General features: G+C 54.7%; 1 protein-coding gene across 1 annotated transcript; it reads right to left on the bottom strand.

Moving 5' to 3' along the window:
- Positions 1-1,487: 1,487 nt before the first annotated feature.
- LOC122223822 (calmodulin-like protein 3) lies at positions 1,488-2,669 on the bottom strand. The gene has a single exon (XM_042944759.1). It carries the CDS (start codon positions 2,554-2,556, stop codon positions 2,107-2,109), a length of 450 nt encoding a protein of 149 aa, XP_042800693.1. The 5' UTR covers positions 2,557-2,669; the 3' UTR covers positions 1,488-2,106.
- Positions 2,670-15,537: the final 12,868 nt, after the last annotated feature.

The following is a 15,537-nucleotide window of genomic DNA, read 5'->3' as shown; positions in this document are numbered from 1 at the left end:
GCGCCCCGAGGGAGTGGCGGCCCTGACATCTGGACGCTCCATCCCGCACGTGGACGTGTTGCCAGTGCACGACCCGTAGGCGTTCTGCCAATCCCGGCGGTCGGGGGCTGCGGGGAGGCTCAGCTCCATCAGGCTCAGCCCCCGGCCCAGCCAAAAGGGCCTGCAGTCAGGCCCGCCCTCCTCTCCCACGCCGGGAGGGCCTTCCCAGCTGCACTGCGTTGGGGCATTCCTGCCCCAGACCCTGCCTCAGTGTCCTCTCGGCCCCAGCCCCTTCCCGCCTCGTCTTTTCCCTTGGACTCAGGGGCGGAATTTCCTCGGTGGAGGCCAAGGCCAAGTCGCCAGGCCACACGGAGAGTTAGAGCTGCAGGGGTCGCCTAAAGGCGATGGCAACAGCAGCTGTCATTTATTAAGCGCCTACTGCATGCCGGGCATGTTAAGGAGATGATTTCTAACGCTCACAGGTGCTCGAGAGAGGCACTATCAGAGTCCTCAGTCACGGCAGAGGCGAAGGGGCAATGGAGAGGCCGCGCAGTGTGGCCGAGGGCACAGCCCTGCGTGCAATCCCGGCCCCGTCACCTCCCAGCTGTGGGGCATCCGGCAGATTTCTCAAGCTCTGCATGTCTCAGCTTCCTCGTCTGCGAGACGGGGAGGCTGCTGACGCAGCTCGTGCACAGGCTCGTGGCGGGCTCCTGTGCCCGCAGGGTGCTCACGACGGTGCCCAGCGCCCAGGAGGGGCTGCGGGAACACCTGCTAGCTTCACGGAGAAGCAGAGCGCTCCGGGACGTCAGCAGCCAGCTGCAGGCACAAGCCTGGAGAGTCCAGTCTGTCTGGCCCCGGTGCCCATGTTCTTCATTGTACACACGAGGAAACACGCGTGGTGGGGACGGGGTGTTGGGGGAAAGGACTTAAGGCAAGATGGGCCAGGGGCTTTGTGACCCTCCCAGGGCCGACAGCCATTGCGTGAGTTGATGAGAGCCTCGGGGCAGCATCCACGGCACCAAACACCACCTCAACCTGGGCAAGGTCTCTCTGACCCCCCGGGGTGATCCGGTGCGGCCTCTGAGGGATGCCAGCAAATGCGGGAATAACCATCTCAGGGGCTGGACAGGTGGCTCGCATCCACCCCCCGCCCTGGTCCTGTACCGTCAGAGCACGGCGCATCCCGGAGACCGCAGGTGACAGAAACCCACCGTCAGGCTGCCTTCCCACCTGTAACCCAGCCGGGTCTCCAGGGCTCTGTGATGCCTCTTAACTGCTCTTTGCTACTGACTTCTCCATTTTACTTGAAATAAACATTCAAGGTTTGCCTTCCTTAGGCTTCTCTCTTTTCATTACGCTCTCCACTGCTAGGTTTCATCGCCTCTCCAAAACGCACAAAAATGGAGACCCCGCCTCATTTAAACGCTGGACTAGCAACAAGGATCGTTTCCGCGGAGCCAGAACAGAAGGAGCCACGACGGGGACGCAAACGTTTTATTATCCCCTGTGGTTCCCTCTCCCTCTCGCTCACATTTCCCTCCGTGAAGCTGAACAGGAACATGTTACAACTGAGCCCAGCTTTACTACCGGCCTCAAAGGATGAATCGCAGACAAGCAAGCACCCGGTGGAAAGAGGGGGTGTCTCCCAGGAAGCCGGAGCTCAAGTGTCAATGTCTCTGTCAGCCTCTCCCCCGGGCCGGGCCCCTCCCGCCCGCAGAGGGAGCCTTCTGGCCACAGTGGCTCTGAAACCCCCCAGGCGCTGGGGTTCCCGCTGCCCTGGCCCCAGTGCTAAGCAGCCCGCAGGTCCCAGCCCAGAGGGCTCTGTGACGCCACGTTGCGCCCTCCCCAGGTCACCGTCAGGGCAGTGACGTCACTGCTACTCCTGAGTTTCAGAGGCACCTGGCGTTTGCTGGGCTCGAGGGTGGCCCGTGTCATTCCGGCTGAGAAGAGGCCGGGGGAGGGTCGGCAGGAGAGAAGGCGACAGAGTGAGGTGCAGGAAGCGGGGTGGAATCACCCGGGCGGGGGAGAAGCAGAGCCCAGGCGGGCGGGAGGGGTGCAGGGAGCCATGCCAGGCCGAGGTTCCCGCCCGAGCCGGAGGCAGAGCCCTCGGCCAAGCCGGGCAGCCCCTCACTTGGAGACCAGCATGTGCACGAACTCCTCGTAGTTGACCTGGCCGTCCCCGTCCACGTCGGCAGCCCGGATCATCTCGTCCACCTCGTCGTCGCTCAGCTTCTCCCCGAGCCTGGTCATCACGTGCCGCAGCTCGGCCGCGCTCACCAGGCCGTTGCCGTCCTTGTCGAACACGCGGAAGGCCTCCCGGATCTGCTCCTCGCTGTCCCTGCCCCTCAGCTGCCGGGCCATCATGCCCAGGAACTCAGGGAAGTCCACGGAGCCATTGCCGTCACGGTCGATCTCGCCCACCATGTCCCGGAGCTCGGCCTCCGTGGGGTTCTGGCCCAGGGACCGCATGACGGTGCCCAGCTCCTGGGTGGTGATGGCGCCGTCCCCGTCCTTGTCGAACAGGCAGAAGGCCTCCCTGAACTCGGCCACCTGTTCCTCCGTCAGCTGGTCGGCCATGGAGGGAGCGGTGGCAGCGGCCGGGCTCCGGGGGACAGGTGGCCGCACTAGGGGCGCCGGCTGGCTGGCCGTCTGGCCCGGGCTTGACTGGCGGGCGCTTAAGAAGGAGCAGGGCTCCGCTGGCACCCCGACTCCCCGCCCCGCGGTTGCCCGGGGCCGGGCACTGTTGGAACAGGAGTCGGCACCAGGAACGGGCCGGTGGAGGGTTGGGCTGCGGCCAGCGCCCGTGTGCGCGCACGCGTGCGTGTGTGTGTGTGTGTGTGTGTGTGTGAGCTGCTCCCGCCCGCCCCACTGGCAGCTGTTGGGAACCCCCCGCGGGGACTCCCTGTCCCCTCCTCCTGCCCCATCGCCAGACCCTGCACTCAGTGAAACGAGCAGTTTCCCTTCTGGGAAAGTTCGGGCAGGATGAAAGGCAGAGGTTGCCTTGGCCTGAAGGGAACTCGTTTCCTTGCCCGGATTCCCAAAGCCTGAAAGCCCTCGCTTTCCCAAGAGGGTTTTCAGAGAACGAACAAAGGCTTTCTCCTTCAGGTGGAAGCAGACTGTCTTCTCACCTTCAGAAGAAACATGAATGGAGAAGGTTTTCCTCCAACGTGTTCACTCCTCGATATGTATCGAGGGCCTACTGTGTGCAAGTACTGTTCTAGAAGCTGGGAATAGAGCCAGGGACAAGACAGGCAACTCCCAGGCCTCCAGAAGCTTGTATTCCCTCCCGGAGACAGCTAGCTGGCGAGTAAACCAAACGATGAGATTCGTGGATACTGTGACAGGTGCCATGAAGGAAGACACAGGGGTGCTGGCGGGGAGAGCACGGACAGGTCACCTCCACAGCGGTGGTCAGGGAAGGCTTCTCTCAGAGGTGGCACTGGAGGGTGACCTGAGGGGAAGGAGGTGTCTTCCCGCCAGGCAGGCTGAGCAGGCTCAAAGCCCACGCGGTGGGTGGGGAGAGGGCGTGGCATGGCCAAGGGACAGAAAGTCGGCCAGTGTGGCTGCAGCCTGATGGATGAGGGGAGAGAAGGACATGAGGAAGGGCACATCTCCTCAGATGCGGTGGGGGAGTCACGTTCTATTCTCTGATGAATGGGAAGACAGGCAAAGGCATGTCCGAAAGTCTGGACCTGGGTTTTGGGGGAGAAGAGCAGAAGCAAGGGGGTATTTGTAAGAGGAGATGGTCTCAAGAACGCAAAATGGGATGCTCACCGAGCACACATTCCTGCCCCCAGGGAGCCTGGGGAAATGACCACGCACCTAGTGACAAGAGGCCACGCTGCCTGTGGGAATCCACGGAAATCCAAACTGGGAGAGACGCTCAGAGAACCACCATGATATGGCAGGAGACGAGCAAAGGAGGACGACACCACCAGACTTCCTGTAAAGCCACAGTAATCAGGATGGAGTGGGACTGCAAAAGAGTGGACACATAGATTAATGGAACAGGACAGAGGGCCCAGAAATAGACTCGCAGAACACAAGCGACTAAGGAGCAAAGGAAATACAAGGTAGTCTTTTCAACAAGCGGTGATGGAACAGCTGGGCGTCCATGTGCAAAAAAAAAAGTGAATCTGGACACAGACCTTACGCCCTTGCCGAAAAGTAACCCAAAATGGATCACAGACCCACATGGGAAATGCAGAACTACAAACCTCCCAGATGATGACATAGAAAGTCTGAGTGACCTTGGGGTTGGCAATGACACCCAGCTCATCCAGTTTGGGTCTGGGCTGGGTTTACATAGGAAGCCAAAGGCGTGATCCATGGAAGAATTGATGAGCTGGATGTTATGGTCTGAGTATGTCTTCCCAGAATTCATAAGCTGAAATCGCACCCCCAAGGGGATGTAGTCATGAGATAACACGAGGGCAGTAGCAGGAGGCCGAGGGACCACTGGACACAAGCGTGTAAGCGACATGGTGTCCTGGAGAGCCAAGGGCTAGCATCGTGGGAGAGCTCGTGAGACAGTCCCCGTGATGGACGCATACGTTCTCGCTTCCTGCCTACTTCACCCGCAAGAGGGTAAGTGGCCGATGGGTGTCTGCAGGTTTCTGGATCATGGTGCCGTGGCTCCAACATCCAGCCCTCGCCCTAAGCGAGTTCTTCAAAAAGGCATGTTGAAAGAGAGCTCAGTAAGGATTTTAAACAAAGGTACTCATGACTCACAAAGGACAGTGCTGGGATGGGCTAAGCTGTGGCAGCCTCACTGGTTAGGAAACTCGCTCTTATTTCATGGCTTTCTGCCATCCTCTCCCTGCAGCCCTCCCCGAGAACACATTTTTGATCCTGGGACCCATCTACACATTTAAAATTATCGAGAACGCCAAAAGGCCTTTGTGTATGTGGGCTACACCAACCAGTATGTTCTGGAGTTGAAATTACAACCGGAAAAAAATTCAAGTATCTAGCTATATTTTTCTACATTCATTTGTAACTTAAAAAAATAGGAGTAAAAAACTCATTGCATGTTAACAGATATACTGTAGTTTTATGAGAGATCTATTTCTAAAATAAAAAGATAATAGTTTTAATTATTGATAAAACTAATAACTTATTTATTAATTATTATTATTTATTAATTGATTATTAATAAAACTAATAAAAACAACGTCGCAAATCGCTTCGTGTGTCTGGTTTTGTGGAAGCATGTCTGTTTCTGCTGCGCTGGTCTGTGGGAGGATGTTTTGATACGAAGTACAGACTAACCCAGCTTCACACGGATACGCAGCTGGAAACGGAGAACGTCTAAATGACTCAGGTATTGGCGGGTATTTTTCTTCGGTGCTATATCAACATTCGACGAGTGGTGGTTTCTCAAAGGTTAGCTGCAGTGTGGGATCTGAAGCCACATCAATGATCTTTCTCGTACTGTCACATTAAAATCCATTGGTCACTCTTGGGCTTCGTGATTGTGTCATGCTCTGCTTTGTTCCTTTGGACAATATTGGTTCACTGAGTTCTGTAGATCTTCTGAAGGTTGACCCGTTGCAGATAAAATTATAAAAATCTCATGGGGCACCTGGGTGGCTCAGTCGGTTGAGCGTCCGACTTCAGCTCAGGTCATGATCTCACGGCTGGCAGGTTTGAGCCCTGCATTGGGCTCTGTGTTGACAGCTCAGAGCCTGGAGCCTGCTTCTTATTCTGTGTCTCCCTCTCTCTCTGCCCTTCCCCCACTCATGCTCTGTCTCTCTCTCTCTCTCTCTCTCTCTCTCTCTCTGTCTCAAATATAAATAAACATTAAAGATTTTTTTAAAAATCACATTCTTTCATATCACCAACAATCCTATTAGGAAAGTATCAGAAAGTCTCAAGCTCACAGTGACAGGTATGGAATTTCCAAAATTCTAATTTTTATTTGAAAGCTCAAATTTTATCATTGACAACAAAGACTACCGATTGTTTTTCTTAAAGTGACAAGCTCACCTCATCCATTTTTTGAAACAAAATGTCTGCCAAATACCAGGTCTGGAGCAACCATGTGGTGTCATATCAGCTGTTCTTTCCAATAAAAATGGCGGTCCATGACAAAAGCTTCCCCATTACACATGGGCTCACGAGGGCACCTTTCTTATGGCAAATGCTGTATGTCAATGTTTAGCAGCATATTAAAGATGTGCCTACAAGGGTTGAAACTTCATCAAGTAATAATGTCACTACTTCTCCAAGAACATTCTTAAGTGAAACTGGCTTTTTGTTTTTTCAGTTCAGTGAAGTGTATGATGATTGCTAGTACAGGAGCCTTGATTCATGCTAGAGGGCTAGGGATTTTACCCTCCACTGCTTTGGCCCCAGTGCAGGACGTCAACACAATGAACACAGCAGATAATGTCTTGGTATTATTAGGAGGATAGTTTGGCCTCCCAGACCCTCAGAGAGGGTACTGGGGACACCCTCCCCTCCCACGGATCCTTGGAACACACTTGGAGGGCCACAACGGTGGAGTGTTGAGAACCATGTCTGAACTGAGTGTAGGACTCCCTGGGCTGGAGGTAAGAGATACTGAGGACATTGGAATCTTGGCAGGGACAGTGTGGACCCTACAGAATATGGTGTTAATGATGACCTCACGAGACACACATCCAGGGGACTGCCTGCTGCAGCAACTTCCTCTGAAGAGTAGATAACCCAAGGTATTTCTCTTCTCTCTGAATTGGCACTGTAATAGTTTTTGTTAAAAAGAATTCATGCGGCACCCTCGTGGATATGCCTCTCTTGCTGGGTGCTATGAAGATATAGATTAGGATTCCCCAGTCTCGTCAACCAGTCATGCCTCTGTGCCCTTCGAGAATGGGTGAGGCTGAGTGTGGCCATGAGAGTTTTCTCTCTCTCTCTCTCTCTCTCTCTTGATTAACAGCCCTAACCCTTGCTCATCTACCTCCAGCCCTCCAGTATGAATATAAACACGTTGTCGTAATGTGTTTGGGTCGCTATAACAGAATACGACAAACTGGATGGCTTCCAGATTCAGGGCATGAACCTGAAGTCACTCTTGGAGTGACTTTTGGTCAGTCTTTATGACCAGGGCTGTCCTGGGCTAGGCTGGGCTGGAGTTTGAGTTCAGGGAGGAGAAGGCGGTTCTGGATCAGAGCGTGAGTTGTTTGAGAAATCTGATAAGTAACCGGTGACATCATGTTTAGGAGGCTTGTGCGCGATGTAAGAACGCGTTTCCCAGAGCTCATGAGACACCGTGCATGGCCTTCCGCTGGGTCATAAAGTGCAGGAGTGCTCACTTTTATGATTTGAGGCCTCACCTGCAGAATGAAGTCCACTGCAGAGGAAACAAACAATCAGACTGTTTTTGAGAGTTTCCTGGATCCCCTTGGGTCAACGGGTCCTCATGTCCACTCCCACTGCTTTTACCAGGCAGCCCGCCTGAGGTCAGCCTCCACGGGTGCCCCACCCTGCACCAAGGCCACCTGTTTAGGTACCGTCGAGCTCCTTAGCAGCTCACCTGCTGAGGCCAGGGCCTCCAGTGTCGCTGAGCACCTCTCACTCGGTGCATTTACGAAGAGGCAGCAGGACGGACACAAAGTGCCCTGTATACTGACAGCCACTTTGATTAAATCAGTATTAAATGATCACCCCAAATGAAAGCAAATTAGTCCTAAATCCCACAATAAAAGCAACCAGGCAAGTTAAGATGTCTTCTCGAACTTCCTGTTTTCCTGCAAGAAGGATGATTTTTTTTAATGTTTATTTTTGAGAGAGAGAGAGAGAGAGACAGAACGCAAGTGAGGGAGGGGCAGAGAGAGAGGGAGACCCAGAATCTGAAGCAGGCTCCAGGCTCCAAGCTGTCAGCACAGAGCCCGACGCGTGGCTCGAACCCATGAGCTGTGAGGTCATGACCGGAGCCGAAGTCAGATGCTTAACCAACTAAGCCACCCAGGCGCCCCAAGGATGATTTTTTTTTAAAACACCTGCCAGGATTGGTGACTTTCTCCAGGTTAACTCACCAAGCTCACTGGTTGCTCCTACCACGAACTTCGGGGCAGGTGAAGCCTCCTGGACTGGCCTTGGGGAAGGCAGGGTAGAGGAGAGCAGAGCAGGGAGGAGAGTGTGTTGGTTCTGGAAGGGCCCCTTTGTATGACTCACCGGCCTTTCAAATCTGATATTTGATGTTTTTTCTTTTTGTTGTTGTTGTTTTTACTTTTTTGATATTTGATGTTTTGAAAAAAAAATGACCAACAGTAAACATTAAATGAGGTAATGTTGCTGAGGGGCTAGAACTACATTCAACAAATCTTCTGATACCCGGCTACGTTTGATAATTGGCTAAGCGGGTTTAAGCCCCCCCACCCCCCCACCCAAGCACAAGGGTGTGGTAATTACCTTCAAGAGAACCACGCACTTCCCCGAGGGGTCCGGAACTCACTAAGAGGCAGGAAGAGTGTTTCTTCCAAGTTCTAAGCCTTTGAAGTTTACGATTGTGATGAAAACCTTCCATTCAGTCCAGAAAGCGTGTGTGCGCGCTTGTGTGTGGGTGGGGCTCAAGTGTCCATGTGAGCACATGTGTGCCTGCCGGGGAGCATGTGACCAGCGGAGGAAGCAGGAGTGTTTGGGGCATGGGCTCTGTACCTGGGGAGGTGATTCGAAGGAGGCAAAGTGCTTTAGCAACGTGCACAACTCCCTTTGGAAGTCATTCCCCCAGTGTTGTTGCTTTTTTTTTTTTTTGATGTTTATTTATTTTTGAGAGAAAAAGAGAGCGAGAGAGCAGGGGAGGGGCAGAGAGAGAGGGAGACACAGAATCCGAAGCAGGCTCCAGGCTCAGAGCTGTCAGCACAGAGCCCAGCGTGGGGCTTGAACCCACAGACCGTGAGATCGTGACCGAGTCAGATGCTTCACTGACTGAGCGGCCCAGGTATCCCCTCACCCAATGTTTTTTTTTTTTTAATTTTCTTATTTTTTTAATTTTTTATTTATTTTTGAGACAGGGAGAGACAGAGCATGAACAGGGGAGGGTCATAGAGAGGGAGACACAGAATCTGAAACAGGCTCCAGGCTCTGAGCCGTCAGCACAGAGCCCGACGCGGCGCTCGAACTCACGGACTGTGAGATCATGACCTGAGCCGAAGTTGGCCGCTTAACCGACTGAGCCACCCAGGCGCCCCAACCCAATGGTTTTAAACTTGCTCATTGAAGCACAGCCGTAGCACAGGGCACTACAGATTCCTACACGAGGGGGTTCCGAAGGGTGGCTGGGACGGTAAAAGCTTAATAAAGGTTAACTGTTATTCACCATCCAAGTAAGATTTCATGTGAAAAGGGGCTTCCCCTGCTAATGAGATTGTGAAAGTTACCCTCCCATCTAAACCCCTTCGTTTCCGGACAAGGACGTTATAACCCATCAGACTGAAGGATCTGGTTAACTACTTAGTGAACCACAAGATACGGGCCTTGGTGGGGGTGGGGGCGTGGGGGGTGGTCTCCTGGCTCTTCATGCTTCGAGGACCGGGGCCCGAGGGGCACTGCCAGTTACTTAGGGACTCTCTGGTCAGCCTCAAGTGCCTCGAAGGCAGAGAGAGCATTTTGTTCACTGGAGACTCTGGGATTCCAGCACAGCCCCAGCACAGAACACGCACTGGAGAAACTTCTGAACGGAAGAGGAAGGCTTTGACCAAGGCGGCCCGCTCTTCTGGAGTAGAGCGCAGGTTTCCTGGGAAGGCCTGGTCCAGTGGGCAGGGAGGACAGGGCAGGGGGGCTCGCGACTCTGGGGTCACCGACCACGGGGGTCAAGCGTCTCAGAGCGAACCCAAGAGTCTCGAGGTCCAGTCCTGACTCAGCGCCACTGATGTCGACCCCGGTGGCGATTCTGTCTGTTGGAGGAAGAGAAGAGACCGCTCCTGACCTCGTCTTTAAAGGAGTACAGAGGTGACCAAAAAAAACCTCACCCAGGACCAAGCGTTGCCTTCCTGGAAGAGGCCAATTTGGGGACTCGGAGAAGGGGCGACTGAGGAAAGGAGGAGGAAGGAGTGGAGGGTGTGGATATGGTGTGACCCAAGGGACCTCAGTGGGAAGCCCCAGGGCAAAGTCCCCTGCAGTCAGCGGGGGAAGGAAGGTGTAGGGGAGCTCAGTTTGGAGATTTTCCTCCGTGGGTGGCTCAGCTGGAGTGGAACTCAATGGATAAAGGGAAAGGAGGCGGCAGGAGAGGCCTGACACAGGGGTGGGGGGTGAGCCCAGCATCAGGTCTGCCCCATGGGCCCAACCTCCCACCCCCCACCTCCCCCGAGGCCTACACTTCCTTCGGCTTCATGCCCGCTCTGAGGTCTCGGCAGATGAGGGGAAAGGGGAACGGCTATGTTTGCGAAGACACGGGCGGAGATCAGCATTTACACCGTCTCTGTGCGACCAGGTGGCACCAGGAAGCTGGTCCTCCTCTGCCTCCTGGAGCCTGGAACGGCAGCTTGGACTCCCTGCAGAGTCAGGGTGTGAGCAGCATCCGACCCCCAGACTTGACAGGGTGGAGGGCCCGCGAGGGGGGCGCTGGGCTGGTGCCGCTTCCATACAGGAAGGGAGATGGAACATTCAAGACGTGCAGGGCTAGGCGGGGCTCTGCGTGCTGAGCCCCTCCCACCGCAACACTTTTCCAAGGTGGGATGGGAAGTGAAAAATTATGGCATCTATCTATCTATCTATCTATCTTATCTATCTATCATCTACCCATCATCTATTATCTATTTGTCTGTCCATCTATCTATCATAACTGGAGGAAGAAATTTCAAATGCATCATCGGGAAAATGCAATGTAGCTTGAGGAAACAAACACACAAAAATGACCACGAACCCAAATATTTAGAACTGGTTTAGAACACCTCAATTGCACAAGGAGCTTATTTCACTGGAAATAACAGCCTGGAACACATGCGAGGAAGGGAAATGAGCCAGTATAAATGGCAGCATTTATGCGCCAGAAAAAAGAGAGTAACATGTAGAAACAAAACTTCTGCTCTCTCTGACGGCGCACAGGACTAGTCAGGCTGAAGAATGCAGCTCACGTGCTGGGAGGGGCAGGGGGAGCATGAGGAGGGCTCTAGTGAGAAAATAGAAAGTTACTAACACCTTAGTAAGAGGGGTGAGCAGGGGTGGAGAGAAAGCTGTGCCCTCTTTTCAAGATGCTAGAAACTAGTCAGATATGCTTTTTTTTTAATTATTAATGTTTATTTCTGAGAGAGAGAGAGACAGAGCGTGAGAGGGGCAGAGACAGAGAGGCAGACACAGAATCCAAAGCAGGTTCCAGGCTCTGAGCTGTCAGCACAGAGCCCGACGCGGGGCTCGAACCCACGAACTGTGAGATCATGACCTGAGCCAAAGTGGGACGCCCAACTGACTGAGCCACCCAAGTCAGATATGCTTTTAAAAATGTGAAGAAAGCTCTTAGGGAAGGAGTTAAAGTCTAGAGATCTTTAAAAAACAAATCATTGTTTCCCCATGTTTAATGAGGGGCAGGGACATTAAAAACCACAGACGAGAGGGCGCCTGGGTGGCTCAGTCAGGTGAGCGTCTGGCTCTTGATTTCGGCTCAGGTCATGATCTTGAGGTTCATGAGTTCAATCCCCAAGTGAGTGTGGAGCCTACTTGGGATTCTCTCCCTCCCCGTCTCTCTGTCCCTCTGCCCCTCCCCCACTTGTTCTCTTTCTCAAAAAAAAAAAAAAAAAGAAAAGAGAAAAGAAAAGAAAAGAAAAGAAAAGAAAAGAGGAAAAGAAAGGAAAAGAAAAGAAAAAGGAAAAGAACAATCACAGATGAAGACTGGATTAAAAGTAGGGGAGTTAAAGCCCCAGCGAAGGGATGGGTGTAGCCGGAGATGAGGTTACTGAGGGAGAGAGAAAGTCAAGTGAGAATCAGGGCAGCTTGTCCCAGAATGTTCCAGAAGATAGGAGGATAATGGCGGACCTGGGCAAATACAGGCTAGAGGAGGTGATGCCGCGGGCTTACCACGAATGATGGCTCCTCGAGAAACCGTTTCCAAGGATTTCATGGAAGCGCACGAGGACCGTCTTCGCCCCAAGCACATTTGCCAACTTATCCAATTTAAAAGGCGAAACTGACCCCACTCAGGTCCATGTGCTGTGAAGCCAGGCTGTGGTGAGGGGCGGGGCGCCCGCCGAAGCGCCACCTCCTTCTGGCGCATTCCGTGGCTTCACCTGCCTTGCCCTTCTCCCCCCAGGGGGCGGCCAGCTGTCCCCGGCTCCGCGACTTGCCTGAGCTGCGTGTGGCGGTCCTCGGTGGCGTGGGAAGGACAGCTGAAGTCCGCAGACACTGGGAGCCCAGTGGCTCCTCCGCGAACGAGTTCCGTGCCTTCTCTAAGCCTCCCTTGCTGCATCTGTAAGATGGGAATACACTGCTGAGTGAGGACAGGATGAGGTCACCCATCGCAGCCCTTAGCGCGGCGCAGGGCACACAGAAGGCCACGTCACCCCGCTCTGACCCGCTGTAAGCCACCGCCCTCCGTCTCTGCCACGTCAGTGCTCCCAGGACAGGCACAGAGGAGACGGAGTCCCCATCCTCAGTTTCCTTAGGGCCACGATCCTGCAGCCACTGACAGTGCCCTGGGTCCTGTCTGCTGGGACCACAGAGGTTTCTCTCGCCCCTGGTCCCCGGTCACATCCAAGAATCACCAGCCTCTTCCTCTCACCTTCTGTGTCAAAAACAGCCTCCTGGGTCAGGCCCCGGATCGGGAGGTCGCAAACACGAAGGCCTCCTCGTGATTCACCTGTGGGTGGTCGGCTGGCCCGGGCACGTCAGCTCCTGGGGAGGAAGGGCAGGGTAGAGGGGCTGACCGCTCACCTGTGTGTGCTGTCGTGCCCAGCAGACCCGTGGACCGGCCTGCGAGGCCTGAGGGTCAGGCCTCATTCACTCCTCTCACAGCAGACAACCCTGAAGCTCAGACAGTGGCAGCTGCTTCTCGGGCCCGGCGGGACGGCCACAGGGCCACCGAGACACGTCGCGTGAGGCCTTGCAGCCATCTTTCCCGGGACCTAGTGCCCGACCTCCCCGCCCAGCTCCTTTCTCTCTCCCCTGGCGGCCGGAGCCATCCAACTGTCGCAAACAGAAAAGGCCGGGTGGCGGGGGCGCTGGGGGCTGCAGGCCACAGGCCTCAGTCTTGCCGGTAGGGACGGGATCCCGTGGCCACTGCTTTGGGAGCACTGTGACCTAACTCACCCTTTCTGAGCAGCGCATCGGGACGCGTGGGTGTGCCCCAGTCACTCCTCTGGTCTGCTCCCTCCCCGACTTCTTGCCGGATGGGGAGAACAGCAGTGCCCCGAGCAGAGGTCAGAGGGGAGGGGGTGAGGCAGCTGTGCCCACGTGGAAACGACCACCTGCTCTGAGCTGCTGTTCAGGCAACGGTGGTCCTGACGCTTTAGGATCTCGCCCTGAGGTCAGAGATACAGTAGAAGCCCCGGGCGCCCCCTCAGAGCAATTGATTTATTACCGGTTTTAAATTAAAGTTGCTAGGGGCGTCTGGATGGCTCAGTCGGCTGAGTGTCGGACTTCGGCTCAGGCCATGATCTCATGGTGGGTGAATTGGAGCCCTGCGTCGGGCTCTGCGCTGACAGCATAGAGCCTGCTTGGGGTTCTCCCTCTCTCTCTCTCTCTCCCTCCCTCCCCCCTCCCCCGTTCTTTGTGTCTCTACATGAATGAGTGAATAAATAAACTAAAAAAAAAATTCAAAATTAATTAATTAATAAAGTTGCTGCTTTACAAGTTTGGTTAACTTTTTTTTTCCCCCTGGCAAACTTTGGCTCTGCCTTAAGTTATGTCAGTAATCGCTGTGAAACGAAGCCTGGGACCCACGGAAATATAACAGTTGACTACAGACAGGAGGTGGGACTGGCCAGCCAGAGGAATTACAGCAAGTCCAGACAAACTAGCGCCTGGCCCACGCACCTGCTCACGTCCCTGTGGGCAGTGGCACACGATGACAAGACCATCTCTAACTATGGGAAGCACGGTCCTCCTCCCTTGTTCCGAGCGATGGGAAATGCAACATATGACTCGCCTTGGAAAGGTTCCCACCACAGTTAAAATGCTCGGTGTTTGAAAGCCTCCATTTCAGGACTCCGGAAACATACCGTACTCAAAGCCCTTCTTGCAGAAAGTGCCGGGTAGCTAGAGTGCCATTGTCACTGGGGCTTGCATACGTGTGCGGACAGCGCATGCAGAGAGATCTGCGTCCTGCCAAGCTCCCGGGTGTGTCATTGACCAAGAGGAGGGGGAAGGACGGCCCTTGCCAGGTGCCCGGCAAGTCTAGGCAAACTGTGGGCACCGACTACCCACAGCCCCTGCCAGGTTGCTGTGTTGAACGCAGGGCAGACACAGACCCTGCTCTTTTTTTTTTTTTTTAATGTTTATTTATTTTTGAGAGAGAGAGACAGAGTGTGAGCAGGGGAGGGGCAGAGAGAGGGAGACACAGAATCCGAAGCAGGCTCCAGGCTCTGAGCTGTCAGCACAAAGCCTGACGTGGGGCTCAAACCCATGAACCGTGAGATCGTGACCTGAGCCGAAGTTGGATGCTCAACCGACTGAGCCACCCAGGCGCCCCAGACCCTGCTTTTTTAACACAGTCCCATGACAGCAGGGCCTCTGCCCTTTTCCATGACACGTTGGTGGCCCAAGAATCACAGCTTTGCTCGGACAAGGATCTAAACCGGAAAGATGATCTCCAACTTCTGCGCCTTCAACATGTGACCATTTTCCTGTCCAATGGAAGTTCACTCGACGCCCGGAGCACCTGCTCTGCGGCGCTAGGAGCGGAAGCAGGGAGCAAGAGGAGACGCGGTCCCCAGCATCAGTGGGGTCAGGTGTTTAACTCGGCCCGAGACCATCTGAGAACTTAGAATAGCCACCCGCTCCGCTTCAGGGATGTTTGTCCTTGGACCTGCGAGAAGGTGCCTGGAGGAAAACGAGCCCGAAGCTGCCCCAGGCGGAGGGCTGGCTCTGGGCCCACGGGGGAGGGGGTGACAGCAATGGCCTGCACTCTCAGCCCTGATAAGGCAGGTGTGTGTTATCTCCTCTGCGGTGAAGTCACCTGCCCCAGGCTGCACCACCTGTGACTGGACGACACCCACAGCTTCCTGGTTCCAAGGCCAGGGATGGAAACACCCGCTGCGCTGCTCTGTGGGGGAATGTGACTTGTGTTTAGGGTTGGGGACACAGCAGGGACTCGGCTGGGGGGGGGGGGGCACATTCGGTGAAGGCAGCACATGGCTCACAGTGGTGGCCCGATGGAGGGCGGGCTCCAGGAGCAACATGTGCAGATGTGCTCACGTGGGCACAGGGTGATCCCCACGCAGGAGTTGCAGGCAGGGTGTGGGGGTGCTAAGTGGGGGAGGGACACGTGGGTTCCAGCAAGTCAGAGGAGCCAGGTCCTAAACCGGTCTTACTCGTTTGTCACCAGACCCGGCCCACAGAGCCCACAGAGTGTGTTCTGTCCCTGGGGTAGCCAGGCTGGCTGCAGCCATCAGTCTGAAGGCCTGGAAGGAGGACAGCCAGACCACA

Source organism: Panthera leo, chromosome B4 (assembly GCF_018350215.1).
Source record: "Panthera leo isolate Ple1 chromosome B4, P.leo_Ple1_pat1.1, whole genome shotgun sequence".
Taxonomy (NCBI): Eukaryota; Metazoa; Chordata; class Mammalia; order Carnivora; family Felidae; genus Panthera; species Panthera leo.
This window is presented reverse-complemented; position numbering and strand designations above follow the sequence as displayed.

Bases quoted from the DNA above. Each gene is read 5' to 3' on its own strand.
- LOC122223822 (XM_042944759.1), bottom strand. From the start codon at position 2,556: ATGGCCGACCAGCTGACGGAGGAACAGGTGGCCGAGTTCAGGGAGGCC.